This window comes from Phoxinus phoxinus (assembly GCF_949152265.1).
Source record: "Phoxinus phoxinus genome assembly, chromosome: 23".
NCBI lineage: Eukaryota > Metazoa > Chordata > Actinopteri > Cypriniformes > Leuciscidae > Phoxinus > Phoxinus phoxinus.
Genome location: NC_136898.1, coordinates 9353980 through 9372210, shown reverse-complemented (window position 1 = coordinate 9372210; position 18231 = coordinate 9353980). Strand labels below are relative to the sequence as shown.

The 18231-nt window shown below is 44.6% G+C and overlaps 2 protein-coding genes across 2 annotated transcripts; one reads left to right on the top strand and one right to left on the bottom strand.

Moving 5' to 3' along the window:
- The first annotated feature begins 1996 nt into the window (after positions 1-1996).
- kl (klotho) lies at positions 1997-14039 on the top strand. Its single transcript, XM_079598989.1, has 5 exons — positions 1997-2951; positions 3843-4353; positions 4596-4864; positions 12025-13150; positions 13902-14039. Exons 1-4 carry the CDS (start codon positions 2226-2228, stop codon positions 12595-12597), a joined length of 2079 nt encoding a protein of 692 aa, XP_079455115.1. The 5' UTR covers positions 1997-2225; the 3' UTR covers positions 12598-13150; positions 13902-14039.
- An 846-nt stretch (positions 14040-14885) lies between these two features.
- On the bottom strand, positions 14886-17353 carry rfc3 (replication factor C (activator 1) 3). Its single transcript, XM_079598990.1, has 9 exons — positions 17107-17353; positions 16752-16889; positions 16596-16663; positions 16419-16516; positions 16097-16278; positions 15660-15796; positions 15427-15525; positions 15189-15258; positions 14886-15087 (listed from the first exon to the last, which is right to left on the bottom strand). Exons 1-9 carry the CDS (start codon positions 17191-17193, stop codon positions 14896-14898), a joined length of 1071 nt encoding a protein of 356 aa, XP_079455116.1. The 5' UTR covers positions 17194-17353; the 3' UTR covers positions 14886-14895.
- Positions 17354-18231: the final 878 nt, after the last annotated feature.

Sequence of the window (18231 nt, the reverse complement as noted above, 5' to 3'; positions counted from 1 at the left end):
ATGATTTCTGGAATGTAACACAAATTTACTATTTCATCTCAACATGTTTTAAATTATTTCATAATGATTATATATGTCATTTGTATGACCTCATACTGTAATAATAAATAGACGCCATTTAATATTTGCACTTTAAAAAAATATTTATCACAAAATATATAAAATAATGAATAAATAAATGTTTTATTTATAAATAAATGTTTTTAAAACTATATTTTATTAAAAACAAGGTAATTATAATGGTGACATTGTCCACCCGGTTACAGATTAGCCTTTCTTTTACCGACTGAGTCCAGATCTGAAGAGCAATAATAATTTGTGAGGTATGTATGTTGCTAGGCGTTTAAATAAGTGGAGGGTTATAAAAGCTGGATTTTAAAACCCTCTGTTATGCTTCAGGCAAACAACGTGAACTAAACTAAAGGTTTACTAAAGGTCTTAAATTCTAGGTTCACTATAGTTGAAGCTGTTCAATCTAGCTTGCATTATGCTGAGGATTTTGTTCTGTTTTATTTGTCAAGAACCTTTTCATAATATAATAAAATAAAATAAAGTATGGATCACTTGTTTGCTGAACAGTGCAAAATAGTGATTTGTGATAAATAAATAAAAACTATATATATATATAACTGGATGTATTCGAGCACTGTTAGTAGTAGTCATTTAGGAGACATTGTCTGGGCTTGCCCATGATGGGCACACAAGGGATAACTGATCCCATTGACTCTTCACTTCATGAATTAAACAACCTTTGGATTACCACTATCCCATACAGAAGAAGACCGGACACATTTATACATGAACATGCATCACTCTTCAATATTCAAGTAAGTTCAATGCTCAGGGTGTATTGTTTTTATTCCAGCTTAAAGTATCACCATCATACATCATACACAGCACTGTTTGGATTTGTTTTCCCTCCTTCTCCTCCTCTGTTTTCTCTTTCTAGCCAATCATCTCTATAATTCATCTATATGGGATCAAATATATTAGACTATAACCTTTCAAAACTGACAAACAAGCCCTGCAGGGAAACACAAGACTCACACCTTTGATTTTTTTCTCATATGTGACAAGGTAGGATATGTGTTGAGAAATAATATTTTGTGCTATTCAGGTATTGAAAAATTATATTGTGTGATTGTAGAGAGCAGCAGATAGTTGCAATAAAAATAATTGTATGCTTATCGAAGTGATACATTCTTTATTTAATTAAATTATGTAGATTGGCGGTCAATGCTACTGTAATATTGATGTTTCGCTTGAGTCTGACAGGCAAATAGCCCAGATAATTTGAACATGGCCTGTTCAGAGGCCCCCAATGGCTGGTTTAAAACTAATAAAACAATCTCCGGGAACATATTATTGGCATTAATGTATTACAATGGCAATTTATCCTTCTGGCTCCGTTCAGGACATGCGGGTGCACCGTGCACATTACCATCAGCCCTCCAGATGGAGATACTTTCCATATGCATTCTGATATATTACGCATGTAATCCAATTTAAATGATCAAATCTGTTTCCTAGTACATATTACATTGTATTTTCATGTATTCTATAGTGTTGATTTTATTTCATATAATCAAGGTCTCGCTAATAAAAACACCTGTTCGAAGCACTTCCACAACATGCAGTTTAAATGTGCAAAAGCTTCCCAAACAAAATTGTATAGAACTGTGGAAATTGGATTGACCAATTTAAAATGACTGTATGAAGTATTGTTTTCAATTCTGTTTATAATTTTTTTAAATACATATTACAAAGTTTGGGCTGTTAACATTACATTAATGTACTTTATGTATTTCATTCATAAATGGTTTGTCATTGAAAGTCATTAAGTAATCCATTTGGATTACTGGATAACTAGGTGATCAGTATTCCTGTGATATGGTTTATTCATATAGGTTTTTCAGTCTTAAAATATATTCAGTTGTCATTTAGAGCCACTGGAGAAATCAAACTGTTTTTTTGTTTTGTTTTGTAATCATATTTGCCCTATCATACACTAGCAGGAGGAAATGTGTTATTATGGAGGCTGGAATTGCGCAGCGCTTGGATACCTATTTACCCGTCAAGTGCCTGGGTAATAATTGATAGATTTCCTGAGAGGACAAAAAACGGGACCAGATGGGGCCAGGTGCATTATACCGCAGTTGCAAGCGACTCGGAGTGAGGTAAGAGACACAACTCACTTGTTTAACATTAGGAAAGTTGTCGGCACCATGACAGTTGCATGGATTGTTTTGGCACTCGTATTGTTCAGTCAGCTACAGTGGACAGCAGCTGATCCAGGAGCAGGACTGCACACATGGGATAGATTTAGCAAACTTCCATATCCCGGTGACAAAGCCTTCCTGTATGACATTTTCCCTGAGAAGTTTATGTGGGCTGTCGGCACCGCCGCGTATTCAGTTGAGGGAGCCTGGGAAAAAGACGGGAAGGGTAAGTCTATCTGGGACACTTTTACTCGCGGAGGGACCCGTGTATCCAGAGGCGACGTGGGCAGTGACAGTTATCACAACATCCCGGGGGACATCCGAGCCCTGCAGCAACTTGGAGTCAGTCACTACCGCTTTTCTCTGTCCTGGCCGCGCATCTTCTCCAATGGCACCAAAGAAAGTTACAATGAAAAAGGTGTGGAATATTATAAAAGTCTAATTCGAGGTTTGAAGGATGTGAAAGTGCAACCTGTTGTGACTTTATATCATTGGGACCTGCCAGAGAGTTTGCAAACCCTCTTTGGAGGCTGGAGCAATTCGGTTATGGTGGATCTATTCAGAGAATATGCAGATTTTTGTTTTAAAACATTTGGATCGGATGTGAAATTTTGGATTACCATTGACAATCCTTTTGTTGTGGCCTGGCATGGATATGGAACTGGGGTTGTGGCTCCTGGTATCAAAAACGACTCCGATTTGCCTTTCAGAGTGGGACACAATCTTCTGAAGGTAATTAGAGCCACATACTCAAATGTTTAAGTTATTTATTTATTTAATTAACAAATGTATCTGTATAATATGTATATATATATACACTCATCGGCCACTTTATTAGGTACACCTTGGACCCCCTTTTACCTTCAGAACTGGCTTAATTTTTTGTTGGCATAAAAATGTGCTGGAAACATTCCTCAGAGACATTGGTCTATATTGGATTGAGATCTGGTGAGTTTGGAGGCCTTTTGAGTGTAGTAAACTCATTGCCACGTTCAACAAATCAGTTTGAGATGATTTGAGCTTTGTGACATGGCGTGTTATTCTACTGGAAGTAGCCATCAGAAGACGTGTACACTGTGGTCACAAAGGGATGGAAATGGTCAGAAACAATACTCAGATAGGCTGTGGTGTTTAAACAATGCTCAATTGTACTACGGGACTCAAAGAATGAGTGTGAAAAAATGTGTGTGAAAATCCCAGTAGATCAGAAGTTTCTGAAATACTGTCTTGCAACAACAACCATGCCGTGTTCAGAGTCACTTAAATCACCTTTCTTGCCCATTCTGATGCTCAGTTAAAACTTCAGCAGATCGCCTTGACCATCTCTACATGCCTAAATGCATTGCTGCCATGTGATTGGCTGGTTAGATAATAGCGCATTGAACAGGTGTATCTAATAAAGTGGCCAGTGTATATATATATACGTATATATAAACAAAAAAATATATGTTTTTTATTTTATTAATAGGCTAGGACGATATAGTTAATTGTTTTGTTATTTTTATTATCACTTTTATTATTATGTTGGTTCAATTTTTGTAGTTCAAAGTGCTGTATACGATATATGTTTTTCAAATATAATGTATAGCCATGTATTTTGTTTCGGCCTGTGTTGCCGTCTAGGCTCATGCTGCAGCCTGGCACTTGTATGACGACCGGTATCGCTCCCGTCAGGGCGGGCTAGTGTCCATGGCTCTGGCCTCCCACTGGATCAAGCCTAGCAGAACCAGGCAGGAGAACCGCAGAGCCTGCCAGTGTTCTCTGGACTTCGTGCTCGGCTGGTTCGCCCGTCCGTTGTTTGTGGATGGAGACTATCCACCCTGCATGAAACACAATCTGACCCACAGACTGCCGTCCTTCACGGAGGCTGAGAGTGTGTATGTTAACGGAACAGCGGACTTCTTTGCCCTGTCTCATGGACCGGCTCTTAGTTTTCAGCTGATCAATGACAGTCTGCGCTTCGGCCAGACAGAAGATCTAGGTCTGAGGATGCTGCTGTACTGGGTCCGTGCCGAATACAACAATCCTCCCATCTTTGTAGTGGAGAGTGGCTGGTATGGAAGTGGCAACACGAAAACAAAGGATGCCAAGCATATGTACTATCTGAAGCGCTTTATTATGGAGACTCTGAAAGGTATACATACTGTATATGAACTGAGGATGTTTGATGAAATGATAAGCATAGAATGATGATAATAGAAGAACATATCAGTCAGTATGTTGTGGGCATATGACCGTTTTGAGATTATCATATATTTTAATGGTCAAAGAACCATTTACAATGTGTTCCAACTATCATTTAGCACTGCTATTTTCAACAATTCACATTTCACAATCAGTAACTGATTATGAACAATCATTTTCTCATCTTTATAGCAATCCGTTTTGATAGAGTAAATGTGATTGGCTACACAGCCTGGTCTCTGCTGGACGGGTACGAGTGGTACCGTGAATATGGAATACGACGGGGGCTATTCTTTGTGGATTTCAACACTCCTGATCTGAAGAGAGAGCCGAAGACATCTGCCACTTTCTATAGCAAACTAATAGAGAAGAATGGCTTCCCTCAACTTCCTGAGAACCGCCCTGCACAGGGTGTATTTCCATGTGACTTTGTCTGGGGAGTGGCTGCCAATTCCATACAGGTACAGCTTATCCTGGTTGCTTGCCATGCATGTTTAAATAATTATTTTGTAAAAACACAACTTTTATTATTGATTTGATACTGTATAGTGGGGAGAACAATTATTTTATACACTGACGATTTTGCTGGTTTTCCTACTTACAAAGCATGTAGAGGTCTGTAATTTTTATCATAGGTACACTTCAACTGTGAGAGACGGAATCTAAAACAAACATCCAGAAAATCACATTGTATGATTTTTAAATAATTAATTTGCATTTTATTGCATGACATAAGTATTTGATCACCTACCAACCAGTAAGAATTCCGGCTCTCACAGACCTGTTAGTTTTTCTTTAAGGAGCCCTCCTGTTCTCCACTCATTACCTGTATTAACTGCACCTGTTTGAACTCGTTACCTGTATAAAAGACACCTGTCCACACACTCAATCAAACAGACTCCAACCTCTCCACAATGGCCAAGAACAGAGAGCTGTGTAAGGACATCAGGGATAAAATAGTAGACCTGCACAAGGCTGGGATGGGATACAGGACAATAGGCAAGCAGCTTTGTGTTAGCGCAATTAAAGGCAACAATTGTTAGCGCAATTAATCGAAAATGGAAGAAGTTCAAGATGACGGTCAATCTCCCTCGGTCTGGGGCACCATGCAAGATCTCACCTCGTGGGGCATCAATGATCATGAGGAAGGTGAGGGATCAGCCCAGAACTAGACGGCAGGACCTGGTCAATGACCTGAAGAGAGCTGGGACCACAGTCTCAAAGAAAACCATTAGTAACACACTACGCCGTCATGGATTAAAATCCTGCAGCACATGCAAGGTCCCCCTGCTCAAGCCAGCGCATGTCCAGGCCCGTCTGAAGTTTGCCAATGATCATCTGAATAAGGAATGGGGGGAGCCTGGGGAGGAATGGGAGAAGGTCATGTGGTCTGATGAGACAAAAATAGAGCTTTTTGGTCTAAACTCCACTCACCGTCTTTGGAGGAAGAAGGATGAATACAACCCCAAGAACACCATCCCAACCGTGAAGCATGGAGGTGGAAACATCGTTTTTTGGGGATGCTTTTCTGCAAAGGGGACAGGACGACTGCACCATATTGAGGGGAGGATGGATGGGGCCATGTATCGCGAGATCTTGGCCAACAACCTCCTTCCCTCAGTAAGAGCATTGAAGATGGGTCGTGGCTGGGTCTTCCAGCATGACAATGACCCGAAACACACAGCCAGGGCAACTAAGGAGTGGCTCTGTAAAAAGCATTTCAAGGTCCTGGAGTGGCCTAGCCAGTCTCCAGACCTGAACCCAATAGAAAATCTTTGGAAGGAGCTGAAAGTGTATTGCGCAGCGACAGCCCCGAAACCTGAAGGATCTGGAGAAGGTCTGTATGGAGGAATGGGCCAAAATCCCTGCTGCAGTGTGTGCAAACCTGGTCAAGAACTACAAGAAACATATGATCTCTGTAATTGCAAACAGGTTCCTGTACCAAATATTAAGTTCTGCTTTTCTGATGTATCAAATACTTATGTCATGCAATAAAATGCAAATGAATTACTTAAAAATCATACAATGTGATTTTCTGGATTTTTGTTTTAGATTCCGTCACTCACAGTTAAAGAGTACCTATGATAAAAATTGCAGACTTCTACATGCTTTGTAAGTGGGAAAACCTGCAAAATCGTCAGTGTATCAAATACTTGTTCTCCCCACTGTAACTATAAAACATAAATTATATAAATATAATATTTATATTTTATAGTAATATTTCATATTATATAATGTTTCTATTGTCACGGGTGAGAAAACACACAACAAGGTAGCTCAGTGCAATGGCCCCGGAGGGTGGATTTTATTAATCCTTTGAAGTGAAGGTGGTGGGGAAAAGCAGGGGTGCTCGGTGCGATCGTGCCTGGTGTTTCTACGGTGTCCGTGAAGAGGCGTCCAGGCGTGCGTGCTGCGGCCGTTGGTCACTCGCTGTCTTCTGTTAACAAAGAGAGGGAACGTTAGTACCAGAGCGATCTGCATGAGACGTTAGTCTGCCTGAGTGAGAGTGGTGCTGGCTTCTTAAGCTCTGTGTTGACGAGCGGCAGCTGGGAGTGATCGGCCTGTGATGAGGACGTGCAGGTGTAGCGTGTTGGTTGCCAGGGCGACGCTGATGAGCCCAGAGACACTCGTCACATTCCCCCCCCCTAAGCGTCGTTCTGGCCCTGGGAACGAATGGAGACAGTAGGGGTGAAACAAGGGGTGGGTGGGGAACGACCCCTGACAGACCTGCGTAAGCTGTCCACATCCGCGAGAGCCCATCTGCATTGGCGTTGGCGGTCCCTGCACGATGACGAACCTCGAAGTGGAAGTCCTGGAGCGCGAGGAACCAGCGGGTCACCCTGGCATTGGTGTCCTTAGCCCGGGCCATCCACTGTAAGGGGGCATGGTCGGTTACCAGGGTGAACTTACGGCCGAGGAGGTAATACCGCAGCTCCAGGACTGCCCATCTGATGGCCAGGGCCTCTTTCTCAACGGCGGCATAGTTCTTCTCGGCCGGGGACAGCTTCTTGCTGATATAAATAATAGGATGCTCCTCACCTTCCTGGATTTGTGATAGAACGGCCCCGAGTCCGATGTCGGAGGCATCCGTCTGCAACAGGAAGGGGCAGCTAAAGTCGGGGGCGCGGAGCACTGGCGACGAGGTAAGGGCTGTCTTGAGCCAGGCGAAGGCCTCCTCGGCGGCTGTTGTCCACTGTATCTTTTCCGGCTGCCCCTTCCTGGTCAGGTCTGTCAGAGGGGCGGCTAAGGAGGAGAAGTTGGGGATAAAACAGCGATAGTACCCCGCCAACCCCAAGAAGGCTCGTACCTGGGTCTTCGTCTGGGGTTGGGAAGCGGTAAGTATGGCCTCTACCTTCTTTTCCTGTGGTCGGATGAGGCCACGGCCGACCTGGAAGCCCAGGTACTTCGCTTCGGAGAGCGCTAGGTGGCATTTTCGGGGGTTGGCGGTTAGTCCAGCCCGCCGGAGCTCCGAGAGCACCCTCCGCAGACGTTCCAAGTGTTCATCCCATGCCTCGGAGTGCACGACGACATCATCCAGGTATGCGGCTGCATAGGCTTGGTGGGGTCTCAGGAGGATATCCATCATACGCTGGAAGGTGGCGGGTGCTCCGTGCAGGCCGAAGGGAAGGGTCCGGTACTGCCAGTGTCCGCTGGAAGTGGAGAACGCTGTCTTTGGTTTGGCCGACGTGGTGAGTGGAACTTGCCAGTAACCTTTCGTCAGGTCGAGAGTAGAAATGTACCGGGCCCTCCCCAGCCGATCCAACAGCTCATCTACCCGAGGCATGGGATAGCCGTCGAACTCGGAAACTTCATTGAGACGGCGGAAGTCGTTGCAGAAGCGGAGGGTGCCATCCGGCTTGGGTACCATTACGATGGGGCTGGACCATGGGCTGCGTGACGGTTCGATTACCCCCAACTTCAGCATTTGCTGAATTTCCTCCTCAATAGCCTGCCGACGGGCTTCTGGGACTCGGTAGGGCCGTTGCCTGACGATCACTCCAGGGGGCGTCCTGATGTCATGCTGGATGACGTTGGTCTGCCCTGGCTGGGAGGAGAACACATCCTTAAACTGACTGACCAGGTGTTGCAGCTCTGTCTTTTGGGCAGCCGACAGATGGGGATTCATGTCGACGACCACGGGATCGGTGAGACTGAGGGCAGCTACCTGTTCGTTGGTCCCTTGCCATTTTTTCAGTAGGTTAATGTGATACAGTTGCTCCGCTCGTCTTCGTCCAGGCTGGCGTAGTCGGTAAGTTACTGGTCCAACCTTCTCCACTACCGTATAGGGACCCTGCCAGGACGCCAGGAACTTGCACGCAGAGGTGGGAACCAAGACCATCACCCTGTCTCCCGACTGAAATTCCCGTGGTTGGGCTGTCCGATTGTAGTGGCGTTGTTGGGCCTGCTGTGCCTTGCTGAGGTGTTCCCGGACTAATGGCATGACCCGGTCGATCCTCTCCCTCATCTGCTTCACATGCTCGATGACCGTGCGGTGGGGTGCCGGCTGCTGCTCCCAAGCCTCCCGAGCGACATCCAGCAGCCCCCGTGGCTGGCGGCCAAACAGGAGCTCGAAGGGGGTGAAACCAGTTGAGGCCTGGGGTACTTCCCGGATTCCAAACAGGACGTAGGGGAGCATGAGGTCCCAGTCACGTCTGTCTTCAGCCGCTACTCTACGGAGCATCCGCTTGAGGGTCTGATTAAAGCGTTCTACAAGTCCGTCGGTCTGTGGGTGGTAGACAGTCGTCCTCAACTGTTTCACCCGCAGCAGGGTGCAGAGGTCTGCCATTAGCCGGGACATGAACGGTGTACCCTGGTCAGTCAGTATCTCGGAGGGGATGCCGACCCGGCTGGCCAACAGAAACAGCTCCTGGGCGATGGCCTTCGCTGTTGCTTTACGCAGGGGGACTGCTTCCGGATAGCGGGTGGCATAGTCGACAATGACAAGGATGTGTTCATAACCTCGGGCAGACTTAGGCAACGGCCCCACAAGATCCAATCCGATCCGCTCGAAGGGCACCTCAATAATGGGTAAAGGAATGAGCGGACTGGGGGGAGGAGATCTGGGCGCGGTGCGCTGACAGGTAGGACATGCCTGGCAGAATCTCTTCACTTCCGCTTCCATGCCTGGCCAGTGAAACCGGTCTCGGATACGCTGACTGGTGTTCGCGGCTCCCAGATGACCCGCCATAGGATGGGAGTGTGCAAGTTCCAGAATGGCCTCCGTCTTGGTCCGTGGGACGACTAACAACTCCTTCTCCTCCCCCCGTCGCTGGGCGACGCAGTATAGCAGGCCCCTTCGGACAATGAAGTGCGGGAGAGGATGGGGTCGTGGGAGGACGTCTTTCTCATCTACAGCGCGGATTTGCCCCCAGCAATGTTTCAGCCGATCGTCCTCCCGTTGTTCTTTGGCAAAAGAGCCCCCCTCACTGGCCTGACGGAAAACATCATAGAAAAGGTTAGTAGCTTGAGAGGGGGACTCACCATCTCTCCCGCTGTCCGAAGCTAGTAGTGCCGGCCGGCGGCGGGGTCTTCGTGGCTGCCTACGGTGACGACGGTTCCCTTCCTGGCTGGCGGGCTGGGCGGCGGCAGCGAGCAGGCGGTCGAACCCGGGCCAATCCCTGCCGAGGAGTAAAGGGACCGGAAGGTTCTCCATTATTCCAGCCTCCACAGGCCAACTGCCATGAGCTGCAGCGATGTTGATACGACGAGCTGGAACCTGTTGGGTATCTCCGTGCACACAAGTAATGGGTAGTAGACTCCTTTGGTTGCGACGTGGAGGGCACAGTCGAGCTTGAATGAGGGTGACCGCACTGCCCGAGTCCAGAAGCGCCCGTATGGGTTGGCCATTCACGGTGACGTCTGCTTCTGGGGCCGCAGGTGGGACGCGCTGATGTACGATGCACCCCGCCAGCCAGGTCCGCGGGGACGTGGTGGGGTCAGCGGTGGGCATTGGCTCATCCATCGGTGAGGGAACCGTCGGCCTGCCAACTGCGCGCGGGGTGCCCTCCGGCGTGCGTCGCTCCTGGACCACCCTCCGGGGAAACGGCGGCGCCCTCTCCCCAAACTCCCGATGTTGGACAGCGTCCGCCAGCTCGATCGCCTCGACTAGGTCCAGGACAGTGGCGGGATTCCTCATCCCGACGGCTTGGCGGTGGGCTCGGGGCAGAGCTCGTCGGAGGCGATCGACCACCACACGTTCCACTATCTGGGCGGCGGTGGGCTCTCCTTCCATCAACCAGTGTTGGGCCAAGCGGACGAGTTCGGCCGCCTGGGCTCGCGCTGGCACCCGGACTTTATATTCCCACTCGAAAAACTGTTGTGCAGCACAAATGGGGGAAAGTCCCAGTCGGGCAAGGATTTGCCGCTTCACCTCTCCATAATCACCAGCCCTTTCTGGGGGTAGCGAGAAGAACGCCCGTTGAGCCTCACCAGTGAGAAGGGGCGCCAGCGCTGAAGCCCAGTCGTTCGGAACCCATCCCTCGCGGTGAGCTGTGGATTCGAACATTTGGAGGTAGGCTTCCGCATCGTCAGATACTGTCATCTTCGGCAAGAGCCGGGCCGCTTGCATCCGGGCGTCAGGTGGTGGAACGTGCGGGGCCGCTTGGGCGCGGAGGGCGGCGAGTTCCGCCTCGGTCCCGCCCTGTCGAGTGGCCAGATGTTCCATAATCTGTTGCTGGCGGACGCTGACTTCAGTCAGGCGCTGCAACAGTTCATCCACTTCCATGGGGAGAGAGGACGCCGACCAGTGCTGGAGAAAGAGAACAGAATTTTTTTTTTTTTTAGTGCAGGTACATGCCAACACTTGTGTGTGATTTCTCATGCATTCGCCCGCATTCTCCACCAGATGTCACGGGTGAGAAAACACACAACAAGGTAGCTCAGTGCAATGGCCCCGGAGGGTGGATTTTATTAATCCTTTGAAGTGAAGGTGGTGGGGAAAAGCAGGGGTGCTCGGTGCGATCGTGCCTGGTGTTTCTACGGTGTCCGTGAAGAGGCGTCCAGGCGTGCGTGCTGCGGCCGTTGGTCACTCGCTGTCTTCTGTTAACAAAGAGAGGGAACGTTAGTACCAGAGCGATCTGCATGAGACGTTAGTCTGCCTGAGTGAGAGTGGTGCTGGCTTCTTAAGCTCTGTGTTGACGAGCGGCAGCTGGGAGTGATCGGCCTGTGATGAGGACGTGCAGGTGTAGCGTGTTGGTTGCCAGGGCGACGCTGATGAGCCCAGAGACACTCGTCACACTATTTATACACATGCACGCACACGCACACACACACACACACACACACAAATGTACATTTACATTTATTTAAATATTGATTAATAACTGCAAACATTTCATCAAAAAGTAGAAAATGTCCTTACTATGTAAAGTGCAGGCCAGCAAATCAATCTTACTTGGTTGTTCTTGTTTGTCCCATTCAAAGGTCATTTTTATAGAACTTAGATTCTGTGTTGATCATATGGTGCATCTAGCTTTAATCTTTGACCTTTGTTCAAACGTCAAACATTGATAAACATCATTTGCATATATTCAAAACCTAGTTTTATTCAATTTTCACTTTTCAAATTGTGTATCTAAAATCATCTGAATGTCGTCTGATCCTGTTTTGTCCTGTTTTGAAGGTTGACACTACACCAACCCAGTTTGCTGACCCTAGCGTTTATATCTGGAACATCTCTGGTAACGGAGAGTTGAAAAAGGTCCCTGGTGCGCAGGCGCCCCCTATGCACAGGCCGCGCCACTGCGCCGACTACAGCAGCATCCTCCAGCAGGTGTCTGATGTGCACCAGATCAAAGTCTCACACTTCCACTTCTCCCTCAACTGGTCCTCCATCATCCCAACAGGCCGGGTGTCTGATGCCAACGAAACACTGCTAAGATACTACCATTGCTTTGTTAGTGAGCTACATAAGGTTAACGTAACCCCTGTTGTGACCCTTTGGCACCACACAGGGAAACTATCCAGCCTCCCGGCATCCTGGGAGGCTGGTGGGGGCTGGCAGAGCGAGGAGACAGTCCAGGCATTTGCAGACTACGCCAGGTTGTGTTTTCAACGACTGGGAACTCATGTCAAGCTGTGGATCACTCTGAATGAGCCTAACGATGAGGATCTTGAATACACTGTGGGCCACCAGCTTCTTCGTGCGCACGCGTTAGCTTGGCACGTCTACGACAGCGAGTTTCGCAAAGCCTAAGGTGGAAAGGTATCGCTGGTTCTTCATATGGACTGGGTCGAACCTGCGTTTTCATTCAGCAGGGAGGATGTGGCGCCTGCAAACCGAGTCCTGGACTTTCGAGTCGGCTGGTTTGCGGAGCCCATCTTCGGTAGAGGTGATTACCCAGCGGTGATGCGTAGCTGGCTCCAACAGCGAAACAATATCGACCTCTTCAACTACCACTTACCGACGTTCAGCAAAGAGGATCAACTGCTGGTAAAAGGAACCTACGATTTCTTTGCCATCAGCCATTTTACTACCTCAATGGTATATGATGGAGTGGAAGACAAATACACCTTCAAGGACAAGTTGCAGGTTCAGTTGATATCTGACGTGACCTGGATCATGTCTCCAAGACGCAACTCTCCTGTGGTCCCCTGGGGTCTTCGCAAGGCACTGAACTGGGTTAACTCCCGATACAAAGGGGTTCCCATTTATGTGATGGCCAATGGTGTTCAAGAGGACACCGCTAGGTTTAAGGATAGCTTGCGCGTCTACTACCTATACAACTACATTAACGAGGCCTTGAAAGGTAAGATAATGTTATGTTGGCTTTCGCTAGGGTGGCACATACACAATTTTATTTATTTATTTTTGGCTTTGTCAAGAGCTCTGTCTCAGTCACTGTTAACTGAATTAAAATTAAGGTGTAAAATACTGTACATTACTTAACTGATCAAAGAAACAAGCACATAAAAATATATATTATAATGAATATTCATATAAAATTATGATTAAAGGAAATGTGAATCAATATTAATTATATTAAGAATAACTAATTATATATTGAAGTGTAACCCCACCACAGGTATAATTAATTATATATTAATTATTAAACTTATTTAAAGTGTAATCAAACTTATTATTTGTATCCATTGTTATGTTGTTACATATTTTATAGATTATATATTGCATACATTTTTATAATATCTGTATGTGTCATAGAATTTTTCAACATCTGATTGTTTAAGATTCGTTTTTTAAGTTTCCTACTGTAACCCACTTGGATAAGTTCTGATGACTCAAATCTATGCCGTTTCTATTTAGAGGCACAACTCTCAGGCTGTACACACACATCCACACGCAGCAGCTTAATTATTAAACAGAAAACTAGGGAAACAGTTTGCTGACCTTAGGAAAACTAGCGAGCCGCTCTTCATCTGTGCTTTGGAAAAATATTTGTTTACTATTCTCAAAACACTGACAAGGCCTCGCTTTATAGTTACGTCATGGGTTCAGGAGTTCACTTCACTCGCATTCTAACCTCTGATTTGTTCTTTTAGCGTATACGTTGGATGGAGTCAATCTAAAGGGCTATTTTGCATATGCATTCAGCGACCAGCGGGACCCAGGCTTTGGCATGTATGGTCACGTGCAGGAGGAGGTCATTCTGAAATCTTCACTGGCCCATTACAAAAACATCATCCACCACAATGGCTTCCCTGCCACAGGCGCACCTCAGCAACAGTGTGCCCATGCTCCAGTGCACAGCTCTGGCCGTTATATCCTCACCAAGCAGCCTGTCGTTGGCTTTCTCTCTCTGGTGATCTCTTGCATGCTGATCACAGTGTGCCTTATTATCTACTACGCAGTCAAGAGGCACAAATTAGCCACCAAAAAATGAAGGGAAACGGTTCCAGTGGACTCTTTAATTTATTTGTTTTAATGGTTAGTTTATGACAGCTTGCATATATCACTGCTTTTAACTCTGTGGTATTTACAGAATTTCTCAATGAACACTACATGAGCCTGACCAATTATTTAATTTTAGCATTATTATGTAAAAACTATTTATTTGTAAAAAAGTTAAATATTTGCATTATTTAGTCAAGTTTGATGTTTCACACGGGTTGTAAAAAAGAAGTTAGGAGGGAAAGTTTCAGATTTAGTCTGGCATGTTAAAGAGAAACTTACTATAGTTAGTATAGGTAAGTGATGTCATACATTGTCAGATATATTAAATAAATGTTGTCAAAATAAATAAACTCAGATATCTTCATTTTTATATTACCTATAATCATTTATAGGCACTTTTGTAATTTTCTGTAACATAACTAAGCCTTAAATGTCATATGTACAATCCAAAAATCTCTTGTAATAATCATGTGCATTTTTCTTTATTTTTCTGCTTTATGCTGTCAATTTTCTGCGTATTTCTTACATTTCCAAGTACAGGTACAGGAAATAGCAAAAACAACAGTCCAAAAACATTTTAAATAGCTTTTATTATGAAAAACAAACATCCAATATATCTTGTTAATTTTAGGCTAGAATAGTTCAGAACATAAAGTTGTCAAGTCCATCTTCCATAAACTTCTTGTAGATGGCCATGAATTTAGCTACAAAGGCCTCCAGGTGGTAAATAGCTTTGTTGCCTAGCTGGAGTCTGTGCTCGTAGTACGCCGCCATCTGAACCACCTCGGCCTTCAAGTGTCCATCACAGTTACTCAGCAACTCCGTCACCAGGCCCTGGAATACCAATGCCAACAGTGTTGATAATCAAGAAATGTAATTTAACTTTGATTTCCCAGTATAAAACATTTTTAAAAGCTGTAAATAAGCAGCTGTACCTTCATGATGACATCTGGTGGGATGCAGTGAGTCAGAAGTTCATACAATCGTGCCCGAACCTCCAAAAGTCTGCGAAATTAAAACAAGTTTTTAGCCATTTGCAAACATCTCAACTATACTGTTTAAAAAAACAAACCTTAGTTAATTATTAAAAGTTATCATGATGTAAAGAAATCAACCCCACATATACTAGAATCACCAAAGCAAAGACGTGAATAATTTTTTGCATGTTGTGACCTTTGAGGGCTCTGCTGGCTGACTATAGCATTAGCAGTCTCTCTGAGGTACACCTCCCAGTCTGTCACAGGGATGTCCTGGTCTGGAGAGAATGGATACCTGCAGGAAAGTAAATTTGGGAGCAGAGAACATAAATTGTATGTTCAGGTGAGTTATTATTCATTCGGAAGCTGGATACAATCATTCATTTTTTTATTTAACACTGGTAAATAGAACAGTCTCTTTATTCTCACTGTTGAACTCTGCAGGCTTCACACATAAGCAGGGCTTTACGGAGGTTACGGCCAGATTTCTCAGCAATCTGTCTGGCCAGTTCAGGAGGAAGCAGTAGGCCCTCCTTCTTGCAAACGCCTGCCAGAACACTGCACACCTGAGAAGATGAAGAACGCTGGGTTGTTTTCAGATGCAAGGCAAAACACAATGCATTTCAAATATATAGTCAAAAATGCAGACAATATGACAATTTATAAGAAATGTTTTCTATTTTAAAATCTCATTTATTTCTGTGATGGCATCATTACTCCAGTCTTCAGTGTCACATGATCCTTCAGAAATCATTCCAATATGCTGATTTGATGCTCAAGTAACATTTCTCGTTATTATCAACGCTGAAAACAGTTGTGGAAACTTTGAAACATTGCGTAAAAGTATTAATTTCTTTCAACCTCACCTCTTCCACACTTGGCAGGGGGACTCTCACAGCCAGACACCTGCTCCTGATGGGGGAGATCACTTTAGAGGTGGAGTTACAGCACAGGATCAGTCGACAAGTGGACATGTACTTCTCCATCGTACGCCGCAAGGCATGCTGGGCATCTTTAGTGAGGCGGTCCACCTCAGTCAGCAGCACCACTGTGAATAGATTCATTAGTGCCACTACTGTTAGAAGTGTACAGGAGCACTAATAAAAGGTTATCATATACAAACACAGCTCTAAGCTATTCAACTGATTCAGATTAATGATCTAACCCAATGAAAGAACAAAGCCGAACCTTTGAACTCCCTCTGAGCACTGGACTGAATCTGCTGAGACTGGGCGACAGTTTTTATCAGCTCCTGAATGACCACACGGTCACTGTTCCCAGCATCACTGAGGAAAACAGATCAGATATGAGGGAACTGCAAGTGAAGACTGACTCCAAACATACAGAGTAAATCTTTTTTCTTACCTTGGATTCACCTCTAGATGATAGTTGCTGGCAATAGTGTTGATTTCAAGCTTCTTTCTCGATGGAGTCTACAAGATACAAACAGTAACAGTTAATACTGTAGTAAACTATGAACTAGTAACGTTAGGTGTTCAACGCATCTGATGTTTTTAATACCGTGATGGACTGGTGTTCAATCCTGAGTTTCTCGACCCCGGGTCCGTACAGCTCTCTGAGCAGACACATGATCCGTGTTTTCTTCCCAGCACCAGGCGGTCCATAAACCAACAAGTGTGGAAAATCCCCACACTGGACCTGTAGAATTAAGACCATTATATTATCTAATAAATAATAGGCACATTGCAGTTGATATCACAAGCATTGTTACTGCAATTGTAAAAAGAAGCAATTAAAAAAAATGTCTTCAGCTACTGAGCGCAATTATGTAACGTTAACGTTACATGTTGGTGAAATATAATTCACGTTTGGTTATTTGACGTGACTTGAGTCAGACATAAACATTTTTTTTTACCAGGTTTTTCAGATGGTTTGCTTGATCCTTGTGGTAGTCGAGTTTAGCCAAGGACGTTGGTCTGTATTTATCCACCCATAAACTCATTTTTGTATCTGAATGATGAGAATATTCAATATGTTATTGTTTTTGAGCCGCCTGCTCCCGCGAAACATAAGCCCGCGCAAGCACTGTCAGAGCGGCAACTACAGGGGGCGAGGAAGGACAACTGCTTTCGCGTTTCGTAAAACTCAGTACTTTGCGGCGTTCTAACTAATGAAATCACAACATCATTTCAAGAATTATATTACACATTAAACTGCCTGGTATAGATTTATTTTAAGATACTGGTTTGTTTGACAATATTTCATGATAATGCCTAGCTTTATTATCGTCAGATGATGCACAAAAGCTAATGATATGGTCGTGTCAAAATAAAACAATAAAAGTAGGCTATAGTTTCATTGTCTGGAAAATAGTGCAATGAAAGTGAATGGTGAGGTTGTCAATGATTCTGCATAACCTCTTTTGTTGTTGTTGTTTTCAACAGAAGTAGCCTAATAGAACAATAACGATCATTTCAAGAAAATACAAAACTACATTATTCCACATAGGCTATATCAAATAGGCCTTTACATATCTCCATATTTAAGTTATTATAGGTATGTTGATTTAATATAGTTTTAAGGCAAGACGCTATAGTAAATAATGTAATAATGTTAACTATTACTATTTATTCCCCCAGTTTATTAATAATAGTATTAAGACAATTGTATGTTATGCAAATGAAACACTATCAAATCTAATACATACTTGACAGAGTTAAATTAAAGGTTTTTATCACTCCATAAAAAGTTAAAGGTTTTTATCACTCCATAAATCAGAAAATACTGCAACCTCCAGAGGGGGGGAAATCACCATATCCATTTTTTACCATGTGAACAACTCAAAATGTTATAGGCATACTGTAGTAATCAGGTAAGAAGCTAGCAGTGTTCATTTGCTTCATCTGCTTTCAGTAATTTAATATTTTCTAATTTGTTGAAGACTTACCTATTTTATTCATATTTCATTCATCAGTAGTACATCACATAAGTAGAATAATAAATAGTGTGTGTGTGTGTGTGTGTGTGTGTGTGTGTGTGT

Bases quoted from the DNA above. Each gene is read 5' to 3' on its own strand.
- kl (XM_079598989.1), top strand. From the start codon at position 2,226: ATGACAGTTGCATGGATTGTTTTGGCACTCGTATTGTTCAGTCAGCTA. The intron at 2,952-3,842 runs GTAATTAGAGCC...GTTGCCGTCTAG, and splicing joins TGGGACACAATCTTCTGAAG to GCTCATGCTGCAGCCTGGCA. The intron at 4,354-4,595 runs GTATACATACTG...TCATCTTTATAG, and splicing joins TATTATGGAGACTCTGAAAG to CAATCCGTTTTGATAGAGTA.
- rfc3 (XM_079598990.1), bottom strand. From the start codon at position 17,193: ATGAGTTTATGGGTGGATAAATACAGACCAACGTCCTTGGCTAAACTC. The intron at 16,517-16,595 runs GTAAGAAAAAAG...TGTTTTCCTCAG, and splicing joins CATCTAGAGGTGAATCCAAG to TGATGCTGGGAACAGTGACC. The intron at 16,279-16,418 runs GTTCGGCTTTGT...ATCTATTCACAG, and splicing joins TGCTCAGAGGGAGTTCAAAG to TGGTGCTGCTGACTGAGGTG.